Genomic DNA, 21459 nt, shown 5'->3' with positions numbered 1-21459 from the left:
GAATCCGCTCGTGCAATGTGATCTTTCCAAGATGAAAGACTTCGTGAATCTGGAATATATGAAGAAAATCCTAACACTGGTACTGGTTATCCTAATCATTGCGTTGATGTATCATCTCTTCAGGAAATGAAGAGCAAACATTCATTCACGTGCGATCCCGACACGTGATTGAGGAAAGTTGTACCGAAGTTTGATATGGAAAGTTGAACACCGTGTCGTTTTTGATAAAACTTACCTTCATTTTCTTTCACAATTTGAATTCTTTATGAAAAATTATTTTCTTATGTTGTTACACTATTTAAATAAATGGGGCTTTTAAAAAAAAAGACTGCCCTAGATAATGTTGATTTAAGGGGGGATCGTCCAAGACCGGAAGTCGATATCACAAGTTGAAGCTTTGCGTTCAAGCAGTAATTAAATATAAATAATTTAAATTCAGTAATCGTTTTGACGTGTGTTTGATAAAGGCTCTTTATTATCAGAATAGATTAAAATTAGGAATCGATAAGTAATTTTGTTAAAATTCTACACTTTTTCTACATATTTGGCTATCAATTCCCAAACCAACAGCAGGTGGCGTTAAAGTATATTTAAAAGTTAATTGATACTGTATCGAATATAATGAATTTCGTGCCTGTGCCTGGTTTCCAGCGGTTATAAAATGAAATAGCTTGTTATAGTCAATAAATTGCTTTTGTTTTTGGACTTCCAGATACCCACTGGTTTTTAAAACGTTTAATCATCTCACATTTTAAAGCTGTTCACGAGGGTCTTTTGAACCAATTTTAAACTTACTAAAAATATTAAATTGCGAAAATTTTAAAATAAAGTGTAATTTTATGCTATGATATAATATTTTAAAGGTTATGAAATTATATAGATAAGCATAATTAATTTAGTTGAAATGTTGGAAATATTACTTATCCTAAAAATCATTGAAGGGTTAACTATGAAACGTTCTAAGTTTCGAAGTTTTAGTGTCTTAGATATAACCGTTTGGGACATTTGGGACAAAGAAATGATTCAAGTCTTCTCTAAAGTGCCCATGATAATTTCCACATTCTTTAGCAAGGACTCTTGGTTTCAAATAAACCATATTCAGTTAATTTGTGAAAAATCTAAAAACATAAGAGAAACACGAATGAAATCCGAATGAAACATTGTAAAACCTCCAAAAAAAAGTGGAATGCAAATTAGAAAAATACACAGTTTGTACATTTATTTCATTTCTTTATTTACAAGACACATTGATAATATATATTTTTCCATTATGTACAAAATAAACTGTTAAATGTTCGATGTTTTCCTTCCTACAAATCTCTACTTTGGCTGTCTTTTATTATCTCTGGGGCTAAAATTTTCGTGGGAATTTCTTATTACATTTTTTTCCATAATTTTCCCACAAATAAGATTGAATGAGCTTTCATTTGGAAATGGTATTTGGTATAATGTCAAAGATCAGAGGTAACGTCTTAAGCAAGTATTGTGCAAAGAATTCCAATTTCCACGCAAGAAAACACACTTTTTTTCTGGATTAAGTCTTAAGTCAGTCACGTTACATTAATCTCTTCGTCGCTGTCGGAATGGGATTCATACTCATCGTAGAAGGAGGACATCTTGGTCTTGTCATCACCAGCTTCGGAGAGAGCAGGTGCTGATCCATTGTATCCTGATCCATCGCCCTGCTCATAGAATCCACCAAAAACTTGAGGTCTCTGCTGACGACTCTCTTCCCCAAAATCAAACTTAAACCCATCACCGGAATCTGTGGCTGGAGATTTCGGAGCCATCTCGAATTTGGGCTTCAGAGCATCTCCAATGGGAGCCTTTGGTGGGGATGCCTGGTGAGTGGCGTCGAGGGGTGAGGAAGGTGGAGACAGAGAGTTTGTGCGATCGCAACGAGCATCGGAAAGATCGGGATTGGGGTTGTTCTTGTTGGGCAGCGTCTGATCCCGAGAACCACCACTGGCCAGTAACTCCCGCTCCTTTGAATTGCGCCATTTCATTCGACGATTCTGGAACCAAATTTTCACCTGAAATTGAAAGAAAATGCACACGGTTAAAAATTAAAAATGCATATATTATAGTAATTTGAATATTCATTCGAATTTCGAAAATCAAAATTATTTTTTTCAATATTATAAGTTTTTTCTTCTATTTCTTGGTGTTAACCTTTTAAAAACGAGAAAATCAAAAATTCTGTGTCAGAAATTTTTTTAATGAATTTTTAGAACAAAACTTAACTCAAGATGATGTTTCTATTTCATTCAATTTTATTGATTATTTATTTAAGGAGTAATATATTAGATTATTAATTCAGAAGATCGCATGTTTTTACAATTAAGTTATTCGAACTTACAAAGTTTTTTAAAAGCTTAGTACAAGGGAACCGGAATTCATCGGGAAATGGAGTCTCTCTGGCCTTTTATTAAATTTCCCTAACGTCGGATTTTTCACAATTTTTTGAAAGTTGTTTCGAAAATAGACAGAATTGAAAGTAAATTTAGTGTTTTGGTACTTGAACAACTTCTAAGTGTTTTCTAGAAATTACTATTAGAACAAAGTGGGTTACCCTTAAATTGAAACACCTTTGAAATAGGACTTTTTTCTTCTAATTTTAAATGAAACTGAACCTTACCATAATGTAACTTAAAAAAAACAATTTTGAAGCTAACTTACATTATGGTAAAGCTCAGTCCCATTTTGAATTAGGAGAAAAAAGCCCTTAAATCTAAGGTGTCCCAAATAAAAAGTACCCTACTTCTCCCTAAAGCACTAACGGAGAATCTGTGAATCACCTTTTCGGACTTTTAATGGATCTCCAAACGGAATTCGAAATATGGTTTTAAGACTCATAATAACTACATTACTGTTTATTGTGAGAATTCTACGGAGATAGACATTCTTATATGAGTTACATGTAATGATTCTAATTGCTAAACTTCGAAATTTTCACTTTCCATCCTAAAAGTTTTCTTTTGGTCTTATTGCAAACAAAGGGCCACTGTTTGATGATCAGTAGGGGAATTCTGTAATTTTCAAAGTAATTTTCGTGACATTGTCACCCGTGAGTTCGAAACCCGACAATGCCATTCGAGCGTTTTTTTGTCATCTCATATGAGTTCGAAAATGCAATTCATTGATTTTTTAATAAAATCCCTTTACTTGATGATTTTGTGAAAATACAGTACATCTTGGTTGATTGGTTTAACAAAATTCATTGTCATTTTAATTGCCAAAAATCTCAAATGTGTGACTTCTGACAATGTCACGTGAGCTGAAATGGCAACCTCACGGCGACAGAATTGCATTTTCGAAAAAGCTCTCCTAAGATTTAAACCCAATTTGTCATATGGCATTGTCAGAGCGTTACAGAATTCCCCTCCAGGCCGGCTTTAGACCTGAGACTAATGCCAGTTCCTCACTAAGATGGCTTTGTTGGTGACTGAGAATGAGCCAAAAATCTTTTCAGACCTAAATTGAGACTTAGACTTAACGTTGAAATCTGGCGGGCTGTCAAATGGCATTTTCCGAAAACATAAACAAAGTGCATTGTCAAACGTTTATACACAAAATTATTTCTTTCACGATTATGGTGGAGAAATTTCATTTTGTGCTTTTTTTGGTATCTCAGTAAAAGTACCTGAATTAAATATCCCTCATTTCTTTTGCTGAGAGCTTGAACCGTTATTTAACCATCACTTTGAATTCGAATTTTTGTAAGAGTATTGACTTCTCGCTAGACCTCAGTTAGGGCAACGTTGACAAGTAAATTAGGGATTAGATGAAGTTGGATTCATATTGTATTTGTACAAAATGGCACAGATGGTAAAATTTCAGAAATCTCACAGCAGTCGCCATTTACTTTAGGCGGAAATTCATGAAATTTCATTAAATTTACCAACTCTAGGCCCAAGTACAATAAAGAATTAATCAATCAATCATCATAAAACACTAGCTGCATACGTGTATAATTCTTTTTCATCTCTGTAATGACTGATTTTATGTTTCACTATGTCACTGCAATGGTGCGTCATCATCAATAACGATAACAAAGGACTAAATCTTCATTTCAACAAGCACTTAGCCAAGTCTCTAAATTTTTGGGCTTATCCGCAACTCGATCTTTTCAGACTATGACCTTAAGCGCTAAGTCTCATCCATAAATCTCTAGTCTGAAGCCCGTATAAGGCCTCAGTGTATGACAATTTGGACAGCTTGGAATAAATTCTAACTTCTAAATTTTACAAGTTAAATGTTATATTGGATCAACCTGAAACTATTTTAGCCCGGCTTTCTTGAAAGTGATCTAGGGGAATGTAGGCATGGTTCGCACAGAGTGAACCTTCAAACGATGCAAATTTTCTCTTTGTTTGCAAAGAGCTGGCCTACCATTTCTCATCTTGTTTCATGAGCTTAATAATGATCTATCTTATGGCTAAGAAATGACGAATTACCCACCCGGCAAATTCTGCAGAATTCTGCAGAAATTCGTCAGATTTGAATTACTAACTGCCGAAAAATCAGCAGAATTTCTGCAGAATTTTGTTCTACGGTGGATCCGATCGTTGTATGAAAATTCTGCAGAATTTTCTGCAGAATTTCTATAGAAAATTTTAAAATTATCGGCAGAATTTCTTTAGAGTATTTAGATGATTTCTACATTTCTTCTACCCTTTCTAATGTTTTTAAACATTATTTTAACTACATAAAAATATATATTTCAATTTATTTAAAATTCAATTTTTATTCAACAATTTTACGTGAATACTCTCTTTTTTACAATATTATTATAATGTTATAATACAATACTATTAAATCAGCCATAATAGAAAATACGAAGGGGAAGGAAATGGTTAGAAAACACGAAAGAAATTCGCGATGCTCACGAAGTCGCACGACTATCCCGAAGCCACACGAAGTATCCGATTGAATGACAAGAAACGTTAAAATTTCAAAAGTGCAGAATTGCAGATCGAAGTTTTGCTGGGTAGCTGTTTGCAAATTATCGAGACAAATTCTAGATATATAAATAGATATTGTTTCAAAGTATCTTTATACAACAATTCATTTTAATCTGATAGAAAATTTATACCTTACAAGACCATTCAATCCTAAGGTTAACCAAAAGTACTGACTCTACCCTATAAGCATTTCAAAAAAATTGCAAACTGAAACTTTGAATTAAAAAATGCTTCAAATCCAGTTTATACTGCAGAGAGTTTACTTAGTATATACTACCATGTCGTTCAATTAAATTTAACTGCAGTTTAATTAGTAACCTAATTATAGGTAGATGAGCATGAGAATAACAAAGGAAACAGTTAAATAAACAAACAAATAAACAAATGTACATTTTTTTCTAAAGTCATCACATTTTTCACAAGTTTTTTTTCTGCATGTAATCTGTGTAAACAAGCGAATAAACATTATTTTGCTAGCATTGATTTATCCACGAGATAGGAATGATATGATTAAATTTCTCTGAGAATCGACGGGGAACCTTTTCACCTTGCCTTGTTTGTTGCGGAAGCCACAAACACCCAACCCTTTCGCTTTCCTTTCCCCCGGTTTTTACTACTCAATCACAGTCAATTTGCTTCTCTGAACCGGTGAAAGAAGCTGCAAATACGAAAGCAGACAGCCAAAATAAATAGTTCAATTGTTTTACTCTTGCATTGGAACACAAGAGCTCGAATCTCGAAGGCTTATTTGCGGTGAAGAGAATGAGGCTGAAAATCCTAGGGGAATTCCCGCCTATGCATCTTTGTGACTAAATTGCTACAAATCATCTCCGATATTTCCCTGTTTGCACTAAGCCCACATTTGCAGATTCAGTTACCGCAGACAATTTTAATTGCAGTTAATGGTATTTGCGAATTGATGATGGAATCTCTGCCATGGAGTGCAACAAAGTGATGCTTTTCGCAATGGGATTGAATTTCCCAGGGAATCACTTGATTCTGGGGTTGAAAGGAGAGTGTTTTTGTCTATCCATAAAAGACAATTTGTAGTAAGTTCTCACAATTATTGCTGAAAAACATTTAACATAATGAAAAGTTTGTTCTCTACTTTACATTTAGTCTGAATTTTTGGCCTTTTTGCAAAAACGTAAACGGTGGGCTAAATTTTATAACTAATTATATTTTTATTAAGAAAAATTAAATAATTTTTACATCGAACTAATTATTTAAAATTTTTAAAGAGCTCAGTAAGGACTGATTCGAGTGAGGGCTAATTCGAAATTCAAGATGGAGGTGAAGCCCTGTTCCCGAATGTCTCGAAATTTTAAATAACAAGCTATAATGCAATAGATTTTCAAAATGTAATGGATTGTTATGGCTCATAATATCTAGTCTTAAATTTAGATTAAATTCTCCCAAATGTCATGTTAAGTAAAATATTATAGAAGTTAAGCCATGTGGCTAAAATTTTTAGATCAGGCGACCATGTAACATAATCGTCCCAACCTAATGTGTTAGACAAACTTATATTTAGCTTAAGCTGAGAGACTGCTTAACGTAATTATAATCAAAATAATTAATAGACTGCATGGAATGCATTCCCATTAGTTTCCCTATAAGCCCTCACTCGGATTAAGCTGTAAGTTTGTCTAGGGAATTATGAAGGCTTCAGACCTAAGGGTTGGTCATACGGTTTAACTTCTCCAAATCCTAATCACAGATTAGATTTTTAGGAGTATTCCGACTCAGGATTGAATGCTAAGGGCAAATGATTGTTTAGACTATGAAAAGTCACTAAAATTTGGTGTTATTTAGGAGAGAGTTGGGCTAAACATCCAGTTTGAATCCCTTATTACAGAATGTTCGAATTCGTGATCTAGATGCTATACCCCAAAAGTATCTTCGGAAAGTTATTTAGCGATCTAAGGGCCTTAATAGAATAAGACTGATCATCGAGAATATTTGGGCTGTAACATTTGGCAGTAAATATTTGTCCTAAACTGTTATACACTGAGGGTATAGATATAGAATAGAATCATCCATTAGAGGTCCTTTGTATAATTTCCTTAATCCCTCTTTCTGGAAAATTTTATTAGCTAATATTTTCGAGGATTAGCCTGACTCTATTTGGGCCCTAATTCATAGGGGAGAGGTATGCCCTTTCAAGTAACGCATTTCGGAAATTATATTTGACTACGTATTTTTTTATTGTTACACTGGTTCACGATCGATTTGAACCGATTTAAATATACAATTAAATTTCCAATAAAGACAAGTTATCGGTCTTATTTTATTATTAGGTTAGTTAAACTTTTCACACCATTCAGAAATTCCCAGACCTCTTTAACAATCCCAAACCTACTCCAATTGATTGCTAAAAACGCTTTCTAGAGTCTTTTTCAATCCTGACTTTGAAAAACCGAAAATGCTTTGTGGGGTCATTCCATTGAAAAATAAGGTTAAGAAACAACCTGAGAGAAAAGTTGTACATGAATGAAAATGTTGCTAATATAATTCTCTATCAAACCCACTAAACAAATTATTAGGGACAGTCATAGTTTTCGAGATATTTTTAATTAAAGTTGCTAAAATATTCAATTTTTGCATGTTTTCTGACATATTTGAAACTACAGCGTCCCTGGTATCATAGTTAAAATTTTATTAAGTCAAAATTCGCACGTCCCTTTCTTAAAACCTTTGTATATGTCTATTCCAGTCTTTTAAACTTAGTTTAGTCAAATTTTGGGACCGAAAGATTTGCGTTTTTCTGAACCAAAACATTTGATTCTTTACTAACTAAATTTATTTGTTTACTATTTGTACAGTACAAGCAAGAAAATATTATATGGGCACTGAGGGCATCACAAAAAAAATAATGCAAAAAAAACGTACCGATCTTCAGATCATCCTTGGCAATGCTGGATGTTTTGCAGATGGAAAATCAGACCTTGTCTAACCAAGGCTAAAAAAAAGTACTAAAAACCACAGCACGAGCACTTTTTATCTTGACTAATTTCAGGGGTCGATGATCGCACGGGAAATCCCACAAAGAAATTCTCTAGCAACAAAAATACCTTTCAGATTTAAGAATGATGGTAATATTTCGGGTACTTTAATATCCAAAAATTGATTTGGAAGCTATTAGAAAAATTTCTCCCAAAACATCAATCAAACACCCATCTCGCATCAATCAACCACCAATTGCGAGGAGAAGCAAAAAGTAGCATTACCCAGGGCCACTTTTACTTTTCTCCGATGGTACTTGGGCAGGTGGCGCGAAATTGGTGAAAGAAGCATTATCTAAGGTGTAGGCATCAAGATCGTACCATTCTTCGTCATCTCGCACCATCGATGATTGACACACATTTTGGTTAAAGTAATTTCGCGTATATCAATACGGTGGGATTCAGTCATGTTAATTACTTTTTCAGATGATAGAAATTGTGAAATTTTTCGGTCAAATTGATAATTTAACACATAATTTGCCGAAGAGCATCAATTTTTATTCAACCCATCATAAAAGATTGCGAGAAATCATATGCGTTTACAATGCATGGAGATTGAAAGCTCAATATAACAGAGTAATATAGATTTTTTTTGCTAAACTAAAAAAATCCCACCCCAATTTGAAAAATCAAACAATTATCAATTAATCGATGAATGGCTACTATCAAATAAATTCGATCTGCACGTGAGTTGTAACATTCAAGGACTGTTTATTGTTTTTAGAGTCACTCAACACGAATATTTCTGAGACAGGTCACGTTAATATTTTACCATTTCCCACGCGGTACGCTTTAAGGTATCCCATCGGGTACATTTCGCGCAATTTATTCACATATTTCCCACATGGAAAATCTGTGGTGAAAAATCTTTGCTGTCCAGACGCCATAATTCAGTGAATTCCATATTCTGTGGTCACTGATTTGCGGATGTCGCAGTGTGAAATATTACAGTTTCGACACATAAATGATAATACGTGGAAAAGCTTTACGTTTTACGTTTTTAGATCCAGCGATGTTTTTTTTTTATTTTCTAAAAAAACAATCTTCCTTGAGAAAGTTCTTTCTTTATGAAAAAGGACATTTAAAATTAGCGAATTTCTAGAAATTTCTGAATAATCATCTTTAAAAAAAAAACTATGTGCGAAAATCTACTTTTAGTTTTCGAACATCAGCAAGATCTTAACTCATTCTTCTTTAATTTAAATGCCATTTTTGTGTACTGACAGACGGAGCTTGATTCTCCGGAAGAGTATCAGATGAAAGGTAAATAGAACTCTTAAATTTCGAAGATCGGTTTCGAAAATCAAATTAATCAGTACTTCCTTCAGAATTTCAAAGTGTCCCGAGTGGCAAAACGTATCAGATTTTACTTTGTTCTTGAGAAAATAAATGCAACTTGGTTCATATTGTTTTAATACCCCTCATAATCACTGAGCAATAAATTCCTACTTTTAGCAGCTTCTTGATCACATTTAATAAATTTTCCTCATCTTCCGTAAAAACTTTTGTTTGAAAATTCGAAATCGAAATTGAATTTTGTGTAAATAGAGTTCTATTTAGTTTTTTTTGTTAGAGAATGTTGTTGGTTTTCGAGATTTTCACTGTTCTGAATTTCAGATTTTTGGGATTTTGAAAGATTTCAGATTTTTTAGATTTCGACATTCGGGATTTTGGCTTTCGGGATTTTGGCTTCTTTGGATTTCGGCTTTTCGAGGTTTTAGCTTTTCTGAATTTGAGCTTTCGGGATTATGGATTTCGGGATTTTGGCTTTCGAGACTTTTCTTTACTGAATTTTGAATTTTCGAGATCTTAGCTTTTCGGAAATATGATGTTCGAGATTTTACCTTTCCGGATTTTGGCATTCGGAATTTTGGCTGTTCTGGATTTTAGCTTATCTTGATTATGGCTTTTGGGATTTTGGCTTTTCTGGATTTTAGCTTTCGGGATTATGGCTTTCAGGATTTTGGCTTTCGGGACTTTTCTTTTCTGAATTTTGAATTTTCAGGATCTTGGCTTTTCGGTAATATGGCGTTCGAGATTTTACCTTTCGGGATTTTGGAATTCGGAATTTTGGCTTTTCTCGATTTTAGCTTTTCTTAATTTTGACTTTTCAGGATCTTAGCTTTCAGAATTTTGGCTTTTTGGGATTTTGTCTTTCAGGATTTTGGCCCATTCCTGAGTTTAACCCATTCGAGAGTTTAGAATTTGAATTTTTTCTTTTCTCGATTTTGGATTTTAGCAAGTTTGGCTTTTCGGGCTTTTATCTATTCAAGATTTTTTTCTTCTCTGGATTTTGGATATTTGGGATTTTAACTTTTGGGATTTTGACCCATCCGAGATTTTGGCTTTTCGAGATTTTGACTTTTCCGTATTATGTCATTCGGGATTTTGGCGCGGGGGATTATGGCCCGCACCGAAATGAATAAGCCAGTAGAAAGAAAGAATCTATGATTATTCGGAATGAAATTACCAGATTCTTCCCATCCTTGCTCAAACAATTCGACTAATAAATCACAAAATCGACTTAAATTAACTTTAAAAATTTGACTTTTCTCTAATGATGCAATATGGCGTGACTTCTTCGATCGATTGATTCTTATTCGAGCTTAAGCACAAGTGAAATTGTGAAAAATCCTCTGCAAAAGCTTTGATAAATAGGACATAGTAGGAAGCGTGCTACCATCGGACGACTCAAGTTTCCAACGATTCATTATATTTTATTAATTTGATCCATTATAATACTGTCTTTTAATAGCTAGTCCAATGTCTCAAATTTCCTCATAAAATCCATGGGTCAATCAAATTCATTAAGAATATAAAAAAGATAAATTGTCCGAAACTTGAGCCGTTAGGTCACTGACAGTCCTAAAGCCATTAAGATATGGTTACTAACTTGGCGTGAGTTATCAACTGGCTGTAAAATTTAAAGCCAAAAATTTTTATCCTTGTACATTCGATCCAGGATCGCACTGCCAGCCAACGTTGTACAAGGATTGCCAACCTGATCTAGTGGGAATATGGCAAGGTGTGTGTACGTATGATCTAAACTTGAGTCGTTCGAAGGTAGCACGCTGTTCAATAGAAAGAATTCATATCATTTCAATTCCCACAAGTAATATAATATTTTCATCTTAAGATTTTTTTTATTTAAGAGTTTTCCTCTTCTTTTCCGATTTTAAGAACTTTTCATAAGACCATTTTATGCGCGAAAGATTTAATAAATGACGCATAAAAAACGATTAATAAGGACACCTAAGCACCTATCGTAAAACCTGTACAACACTTGTAGAAATTGCATCTTTAAAATAATTTAAAGCAAAGTATAGCTTGTTCTACATGTTACTTAAGATAATCATTAAAAAACACACAAAAAAGAAATTATTTTGCAAACTTCAAAAGAAACAACTGCTTCAATTTGCAAGACTATTATTCACATTTTATTACTTGTTTTTCAAGTGTACATAACTAATTACAATGTGCTATTTAAGCAATAAATATCATTAAAACTTTAATTCCTGGTAAGTATACTAAAACATTATGACGAAGAAGATTTAAAAATCTTTTTTAACCGGGAATTTCATATTTAAACAAATAGAGCATTTAACGAAAAAGTGGTGGCAAAGCGTTCCAGATTTTGCGAAGTGTTCGAATTCGTGACTTAGATGCTATCCCTCAAAAGTACTTTTGCATCATTTGCCGTTTACCGTTTCTCAACCGATTTGAACCGATTCATACATCATCATACATCATCAAAATAATTTTAAGAGTAATAGAATTGATTTTGTGCAAAAATTACGGTTCGTAACCGGTTCATTACCGGTTTGAATCGATTTATAAATCACTAAAAATATTATCCAAAATATACCTTAGGAGTAAATTGACTATCGGATAAAAAATAGTTATCGGTTATAAATCGGTTTATTACCGATCTAAGAACGATATTAAGAACGTACTTTCAGTCTTATTTATTGCTATTTTTAGTTTAGTTTTTAGAACCTAAGAAATACTAAGTCTTTATTAAATAGTGTTTGAAGCTTTCCTACTTTAAGATGTTATGGCATTCTAAATAATGAAAATCTCTTCATTTTAAAATAAAATTTTGTATAGGAGCAGTGGTTTTCTAATCTTGAATCAGTGATAGCCCATTGAAAAAGTACCTTTCCAGTGGGTAAAATAGCTGACCATGATATGCGATGCTGAATCCGCCTATCATGGAGATTTACCGGCATTGATTAACAGATAAGAGCAACTAATCGGTGCCGATCAGACGATATTTACTTTAAGATTACCTAAGATTACTTTTATTTGCCTCTTGTCTTTTTTGCAATTATGCATAATTTCTAGAACTTCTTGCTATTCACATTCGAGAGAATTTTAATTAAATTCTATATGCAATAACTCTTTAGAATAAAGCACACTAGTTAAAATTATCTCTAACAATACTGTCTTGTATTAACTAGTCGTAAAATAAATTTATCGTCTTTGCAGTATGTATCATTGGCTTCTAAAAATAATTCTAATCTTGCTGAATGAGATATAAAATCCTGTGCCACTATTATCACCACAGAACTGTGACTACTCTTATCTCGTCATATGGGAATTTCTTGAAGTGGAAGTCGGAACAAGCATCTGATGGGTTCATTATAAGGTTCTGCATTCTAACTTATCCGGGAGAGGTATTATTGAATTTTATTGCTCCAAAGACAAATAGCCACACATAACAACATCAATTTCAATTAGTCACAAGAGCCACTTGGACTCTATAATCACGTAATCTCATCGAGTGATTGTCCAAACGTTTGACAAATCAACAGAAAATCCATCGTGCTTGTGAATATTAAAGTCTTAGGCTGTGGTAAATCGATAAATAAATTTTCCCTGGATTTTGCTCGACACGCATTAAACTGTTCAAGAGTTGGTGTTGATGATACAAGAAAAAAAATCGATGATGACATTGTCAATTTGTCAGCATCAACTGCGGTTGTCATCGATCAAAGGACCCTTTTTCGCACTACCAGGAATCCCTTAAATAATATTCAATTGAGATCACTTTCACTCTCAATTCCACAATTCATGGATTCGGGGCTCTATTGTGTTACACGATTCTCTTTTTTTTTTCAGCAAAAATTGCATAAAATCCCGCCATATAGACTACAACTTTCCATCCCAATCGTTGCACATTTATTTTAAAGGCGCATTATTTCATCAGAGAAGAATCACCTCGAACTCTCTCAAAGGTTTAACCAACTCAAGTTCACAATTTGCCCAAGAATTCACTTGATAAGTTCATTGAATCCCCCAGCAAAGTAATGCCAATAGGTGTTCTCCATGTTTTGGCGCCAAAAAAAAACAGCCCAAATAGCCCGTTTAGCCTCTTTTAAACCATTTAATTTGGGTTTTGTGCCTCTGAGGTCATTTCTTGGCTCAAATTGGCCAGTGTTAGTTTTGCACACATTACAAGGAGAAATTCACTATGCCCTGCCACAATTTGCTAGCCTTCTCAGTGTCTCTTTGCACCTTCAAGGTGAGTATTAATGTTTACAAGACGAGCTTCATACTATTAATTCTCCAACAGCAATAATTTGTATGATCGTATTTCAAATATAAATGTATGCTTGACAAACAATTTCCGCTATAAATGATCCAATTAGTTGATTTTCTTGTATGACTTATTACAATTGCTTAATTCTTAAAGTTGAACAACAACTTCTTAAAATGCTTTGGTCTAGACGAAAGCATGATTTGTTTCGGGTCATTTAAGATATAACTGACAATGATAAATTTGTCAGAAATTCGATTGCGATTTGGATAAGCATACTATTTGCAAATTTATCCTAATGAGACATTACTATTCTGCTAAAACCGAAAGAATAATTACGATAATTACTTTAAAGTATATGATAGTATGCAAAAAATATATTTATGATGCGATGTAAAAGAATACTCTTAAAATTAAGTTTTAAATGTTCCCCAGTGAACTTTTTCAGTACTAATTAAATAATATACAAAGTAACTTTAGAATTATATTTTGTACTAATTTTTATAAGTTTATCAAAGCCCGAATTCCCAAATTAGATTATCCGGAATTGAGGATTATACCATCACTGAGTGAGAGAAATCCGAAAAAGTTAAAATAACATTCCGGAATTGTCAATTTTACACTGCAGTGTTAATCCGAAATCGGTGTAAATATAATGCTTTTTAGGTGTATTTGGGTTTAAAGTTACCCTTTCTCATGTTAATTTTACCCTTAAAAAGCTGTAAAATTAACATTAAAAAATGTTGATATATTTTTACACCTAAAAAGTATTGAAGTTATGAGGAAAAAAAAAGTCAATCGCACCCCCGTTTTTTCTCAGTGATAATATTTAATGAAAAGGTGCGGAAAAGCGTTTCTTTCTGGGGGTAAATTCTGATATCCATGAGTTTTTCACGTGATAATTTCACAACTCTTAGATCGTCTTTTTTGAGTATTTCATGATCTTTTCACACAAAGTTTCATGGGAAACAGTCACGGTATCCTAGAATTTACATGATAATTTTCGATAAGTCTTGTGAAACACTTAATTAGGATGATCTCACATAAGTGAATTTATCACGTGATAAACTCATATTCTCAGAATTCATACCCAGGCTTTGCAAAGTGTTCGAATTCTTGTCCTACTATACCTCAAAAGTACATTTCTCAATATTTACCGATTAGAGGTTCTTAAGCGATTTGAATCGATTCGTAAATCACTCAACAGATCCACTAAAATAGTTTCAAGACTAATAAAATAATTATCGGACAAAAAATGCTTATCTTTTCATAACCGATTCATTACTGGTTCTTAAACGATTTTTAATTTGAACAGATCTATAAATCACTCAAAACATTGCGTAAAATATACCTTAGATGTAATATAAATTGAATTTATGATAAAAATCACTTATCGGTTTATAACTTGCTTCTGACCCGTTTATAACCGATTGGAACCTATTTAGACTTGCCAGGAATTCCTAGTGTTCAGTGGCAGAGCTGATAAAGGGGAAGTGTAGGGATGTGCTCCCGTGAGCTAGGACCCAATTTAAGGAGCGTGTATCGCTACACTTGAAATGGGGGGAGAAGAATAATTTCAGGAGCGCAAAGCGTCTCACAAAAATTATTCTTGGGAGGAATATCTTACTCAATGTTGATGTCTCTGGTAACTCCTTCGGCTACTTAGTCCTCTGGAGTTCATCTGCTAGGGATTTTAGAAGTCTTACTTCTCTCAACTTCACTTGACTGCTTGTCTTGACCTCTTTCTCTTAAAACTCCTACAGCATCGCCCAAATATGGGTTTCTATGCTTAGCTCCGCAATGAGAAGTCTTCGGGGTTTTATGATCAAAAGGTGTCTTTATTCGGCATAATTGCCTATTTATACAAAGGTACTTAGTACTAAAATATACAAATTGAAGTGGGAGAAAATTGGGGAAAAAGTGCATAAAAGTGCACGCCTCCGAAAGTGTAGGGAGAAATGGGAGAAATTAATTTCATATATAATGACTAGGCAAATTCAATCGGTTGTGTATATCTACACAGTCACATGTATAGATATACTGACCTATGGTAAAGTTAAGAAAAAACATTACAACTTTAATTGTTAATATTCAGCAAACTATTGACAGTTAATTAATGAAACTTCTTGTGCGTATATTTAAAAAGTAGTAAAAATACTTTAGTTGGGGATTTATTAATTAAATATAAATTATTTCCGCACAAGATCGGATTAAAGATGAGATAAATTAGCGAAAGCCATGTTCAGGTCTGAACATCTTGGGGCCGGAACGGGCGAGAAGATGATGATGTTCACTCCACTCAGGATAATGTTGATTTGGATGTCCAACACGATTTCTTTAAGAGTGATGAAGCTTTGTTGTACGATGTCCTTGGGAATTGAAGACCTCTTCTTCGTAGTAGGCTCACATGATTTTGTATGATCAATTACGTATTGTACTCGACAATATGTTGAAATTTTATATAAATGCAAGAAGATCAAATACTTTTCTTCCTGCATATTGTTGGCACTAACTTGATGTCAAGCCAAATGATTATAGTGGAATTATGAAGCTATAATTTGAATGAAGCATTCACCACTAGATTTATATTAGTAGACTTATTGTCTGGAACTACCTCAATGAAGTATCCGAAAAATATTATCAAAATCAACTTGTGAAATTGATAATTTAGAAATCCTTATCATTTACTGATTTATATTGAAGCTTCCTTGATGTTCACAGATGTGAACTGCTCCGATATTTTCACTTGTAGAGTTAATCTACCACGCAAATGAAATGCGTATTGATGTTTGGGTTTGCATGAAGAGTAATCGTGAACTCTAACTGCAACTTGCATACAGCTTTTCAGCTTGAAGCTTTGAAGAATCTGATGATATAGCATCTCCGTTGAATATTCAGTTGTTAATCGATGATGATAATCTAAATGATGAATCCCTCACAGTTTCACCCTAATGTTGATAAACTGCATCTTATCTTGTACTAGTCCAAAAGATTGATGACTGCTTGAACCGCAATCTTGAAATAGTCTATCTATATTACAGCATCATAAAGTTTTTACTTTTAAAGATACATGGATTGCTTCCACCAAGATCATTTATTGCATAACAAGCTATACACTTTAACTGCAATTCTGGGGTGCATTTTTCCATGCGATGATAAACAGATCACATAAAAGAGAACTGCTTCCTTTGGACTAAAGCTTCAATGCCAATTGATTATGGTCTTTAGGTCTGATCCTCATAGTTTTAAATTGTGATTGAATTAGCTCATTTATTTTTAATTAAAGAATAGGACAACGCAATATACCTTGCATTTTTCTTGTTGTCAATAAATTATTTTGAAAATAGAAATTTCTCTATCCTTCAAGAATGTCGCTGCTATGGCTTAACTATGTCAAACACTATTCAATTATTTTGCATTGTTAAAAAAGCTTTAATGAAAGTCCTTGCGTGGATTAGAAAAGAAAATGATTCAATAAAAATTTAAATTGCCCAGAGGATTATCATTGAAAAATCTTTCCCCTCAGGAAGTCTCCCAAATCCACAATAATTAAAAATATTTGGAATTATTTATTTGAAAAAAAATGTTCGGGTAATATCTGTCAGTCTGAAAAAAGTAATCCTTTCCGAAGGAAATTTGCCAAAACCACAGAACAAAAGGATTGAATAGAAAACAGATTATTTTACGTTCTCATTTCCTTCAATATAGCTTCTACTACTTCCATTTCTTCGTAGTAAGTTAAAGGAACTAAAGAAGATGACATTTCCATTGCAATTCTATCTGCTGCTCTTAAATGCTCATCCTCTTTATCTGGCCATTCGGATTCTGATCGTCGTAGCCACGAAGGACCTACTACCCATTGTTTGATTTTCTTTGAGTGGGATGGACGGATACCTTGTCCCACCCATGATACAGGATTTTCCTGAATTTCATTCCAACGAGATTTGTCGGTTAATTCATGAATTTTTGCTACTCTGGAGGATACAAACCCTAACCAAGTAGATGAATCTTGAGCGATCCATGCCAATACTTCTCGCGAACTTGTCCAAGCAAATTTATCGATCTTATCAAGATTCATGGTTTGCTCTATCATTTGCATAAGTTCTGCCGACAAAAAAGCTGCTCTTAATTTTAATCTTGGCAAAGTTGTATTACTTGTGATAGAACACATAAGTGATTCTACAGCAATTAGATGCACTGATTGAATATCGTTGCGAAGAATCCGTGCATAGACAACCGCTGCAAGCTCTGTCTCGGAAGCATCGGAAAATGCGTAAAGTTGTACTTCAGCGCCAGAAGAAAAATCAATGTATCTTGGAACTTTGATCATTTCAATTCCTGGGAACGTTTGTATGAGCGTTCTCCAGTCTTTGAGAATATCCTTGGGCAACCTTGAATTTTTAGGTGTGTTAGAACAACCCAGTCGTCTTCTTATATGCTTGGCATATGAAACGACCGGAGCCAAACATCCCAAAGGATCAAACATGGAAGTAATATCCGAATGGATCTTACTTGCGGTAATTTTACCAATTGAAAGAAAATTAGTTTTGTATTTAAAATTGTCCGTTAGTGGACACCAAACAGTATAAAATGCACTGCTTGCATTACGATCAGCAACATTTAATTTCTTATATCTTTTCTGAGATTGTGAAATTATTGAAAGCAGTTCCCGAGAATTGTTCGGTAATGTTCGAATTTTCATGAATTCATTTTGTAACAATAAGTCGCGAGGATTAAATGTTACCAGGTTTAAAGGATCTACTCCCATTATTGTGTCATTGACATAATAATCCTTGAACGCTGCGGTTGTAGGAGTTTCTGGAGTGCGATTTTGAAATAGGCTCTGATGTCTTGAGTGTCCCTGATGTACACTTCTATTTTTCTTGAATGACGTCAACCCTAAAGAGAGTTTTGTCTTTTTGGGACGCGAAAAGCATGAAATCTGAAATACTGTTTCTTTCTGCGTCGAGTAATAAAGTGGAATATTAATATTGTTTTTCCTTTGCTGATTAAAATTAGGGTCCGAACTTTCCCAAGAAAATCTGTTGTCTTTATGAACCAACTGATAACCTGGCGGCACCCAATTAATTTGGGATGGGAGCTGATGTCTCAAATATTCCAGAGAATATGCGTTGTCTTTATGAACCAACTTGTTCCCTGGATGCATCCCGGAAATTTGAGGTGGGCACTGATGTCCCAAAGAGTGATTGCTTTTATGAACCACGGTTGGATCTTCTGATGACAACCAAGTATTTTTAGGATTGCAAAGAAATCCTGAATTATTGAATAACTCAATATTGTAATTATCAATCGTATATCCCGCTTTTATCCAATTAAAATTTGAACGAACTGACTGTCCTACATACCCGAAGGATACATTGTCATAGTGAACCAATGATTGTCCCAATGGCAAGGAAAGTTTTTTATTAAACCCGAAGGAAACATTGTCGTAGTGAACCAATGTTTGTCCCGATGGCAAAGAAAGCTTTTTATTAAACCCGAAGGAAACATTGTCGTAGTGAACCAATGATTGTCCCGATGGCAAAGAAAGCTTTTTATTAAACCCGAAGGAAACATTGTCGTAGTGAACCAATGATTGTCCCGATGGCAAAGAAAGCTTTTTATTAAACCCGAAGGAAACATTGTCGTAGTGAACCAACGTTTGTCCCGATGGCAAAGAAAGCTTTTTATTAAACCCGAAGGAAACATTGTCGTAGTGAACCAATGATTGTCCCGATGGCAAAGAAAGCTTTTTATTAAACCCGAAGGAAACATTGTCGTAGTGAACCAATGATTGTCCCGATGGCAAAGAAAGCTTTTTATTAAACCCGAAGGAAACATTGTCGTAGTGAACCAACGTTTGTCCCGATGGCAAAGAAAGCTTTTTATTAAACCCGAAGGAAACATTGTCGTAGTGAACCAATGTTTGTCCCGATGGCATTAATTGTTCTGAGCATTTATATCCTGAGAATTTCTCTGAATTTCCATTGTCTTTTTGAACCAATGAATGTTCAGAGGATTTTTCAATTTGAGAGGGATATTGACTTTTTGTGAGTCCTGGAAGAACTATGTTGTCATTTTGAACCAACGAATGTCGCGATTGCACCCTTTGTACCGGGTATTGATATTCCAAGACCTCCAATGAAACTGCATTGTCTTTGCGAACCAACGAACTTTCTGGAAGACCCTCATTTTGAGAAACATTTTGTGAAATTTCTTCTACCTGATGCTCATTGAAATGTGTCTCTTCTATATGAGACGTGAATAGTGCGGGTGGAGACTTACCTCCCTTCACTGAAAAGTTTGGATTTTGCTGCCCATAGGGCGAATTTGGGATTTCAGATTGATCTTCGTAAATTGTTAAATTTAAATCTTTCTCTTCTGAAATATTTTCAAGAGATCCAAGATCAATGAGCTTGCGCTCAATTGATGATTTCATTTCAAAATATAACGATTTTATCGAATGGAAAATACTCTTAAAATAATTATTATCATCGTTGAATGAACTTCTCTTAAGTTCTTTGTGGTTCATATAAAAGCTAATCCAAGCATTTTCAAGCTTGCTGAGTCGATCAAGTAATATTTCCCTAGTCTTAAAATAAGAGATTTCTTCATTGTGTGTCACAAATAAAGACTGTATTTCACCCGCCAAAATTGCTTGATCATCGATTTTGCTCCTCACACATTCCATTGTGTCGTTTTATGTGCGAAAAGTGCAGACGTGAAAAATGTGTTATGACGCGATCGATGGGGAAAAAGTGAAAATTTAAGTGAAATTCCAATTATTTGTCTTACCAAAGGTCAGAAAATAATCTACTTGTGGCTTTTTTCACTTAGAAAAGACGCAACTTGGCTCCGGCGGATTTTGCACTCTACCGGCTGGCGATTGATTAGAATTGTTTGAGACTTTGAGTCAATGGATTCCTCTCCCACGCAAGTTACACCAAAACCAAAACAATTTTAGCCGAATTTTTATCGAATTTTTACTTATATCAGTCTTCGATTAATTTTGCAGCATCTGAAAGCTGGAAGCTGCAATGGCGAATTGATTTATGGTGAGAGATTTCTATTTTATTCCTAGAAATTTGCAAGATATTATCCGGGAATTAATAGGTGATACAAGATGTACCAAAAAAAAATTAAAGTTTTATCAAAATGAAGAAAAAAAATCTCGCGATTTCTGTAAGTAATATATTAAAATTGTCCTCTAAGGGATGACAAATAAGTGAATTCAAATTATCCTTGGAAGGATTAGAATCTTGAATAAATCGCGGAATCTTTAAATTAGTATTAATCGCGGTTCAATCACAATGAAAGACGGAAAAGGCAACTAAAAAACCATAATCTGTCCTTAATGAAGGGGCGAAGGACCAATGTTCAGTGGCAGAGCTGATAAAGGGGAAGTGTAGGGATGTGCTCCCGTGAGCTAGGACCCAATTTAAGGAGCGTGTATCGCTACACTTGAAATGGGGGGAGAAGAATAATTTCAGGAGCGCAAAGCGTCTCACAAAAATTATTCTTGGGAGGAATATCTTACTCAATGTTGATGTCTCTGGTAACTCCTTCGGCTACTTAGTCCTCTGGAGTTCATCTGCTAGGGATTTTAGAAGTCTTACTTCTCTCAACTTCACTTGACTGCTTGTCTTGACCTCTTTCTCTTAAAACTCCTACAGCATCGCCCAAATATGGGTTTCTATGCTTAGCTCCGCAATGAGAAGTCTTCGGGGTTTTATGATCAAAAGGTGTCTTTATTCGGCATAATTGCCTATTTATACAAAGGTACTTAGTACTAAAATATACAAATTGAAGTGGGAGAAAATTGGGGAAAAAGTGCATAAAAGTGCACGCCTCCGAAAGTGTAGGGAGAAATGGGAGAAATTAATTTCATATATAATGACTAGGCAAATTCAATCGGTTGTGTATATCTACACAGTCACATGTATAGATATAC

The 21459-nt window shown here is 34.2% G+C and overlaps 1 protein-coding gene across 1 annotated transcript in view; it reads right to left on the bottom strand.

The window, feature by feature from the left end:
* Positions 1-1210: 1210 nt before the first annotated feature.
* LOC129804988 (uncharacterized) overlaps positions 1211-21459 on the bottom strand; it is a 53145-nt gene continuing 32896 nt past the window's right edge. Inside the window, exon 5 of the mRNA XM_055852790.1 lies at positions 1211-2033. Within this exon, the coding sequence (XP_055708765.1) occupies positions 1551-2033 (483 nt within the window). The 3' untranslated portion in view covers positions 1211-1550. The remainder of the gene's footprint in view (positions 2034-21459) is intronic.

Source organism: Phlebotomus papatasi, chromosome 2, assembly GCF_024763615.1.
Source record: "Phlebotomus papatasi isolate M1 chromosome 2, Ppap_2.1, whole genome shotgun sequence".
Taxonomy (NCBI): Eukaryota; Metazoa; Arthropoda; class Insecta; order Diptera; family Psychodidae; genus Phlebotomus; species Phlebotomus papatasi.
The sequence above is the reverse complement of the archived record's forward strand: the minus strand, read 5'-3'. Positions and strand labels throughout refer to the sequence as shown.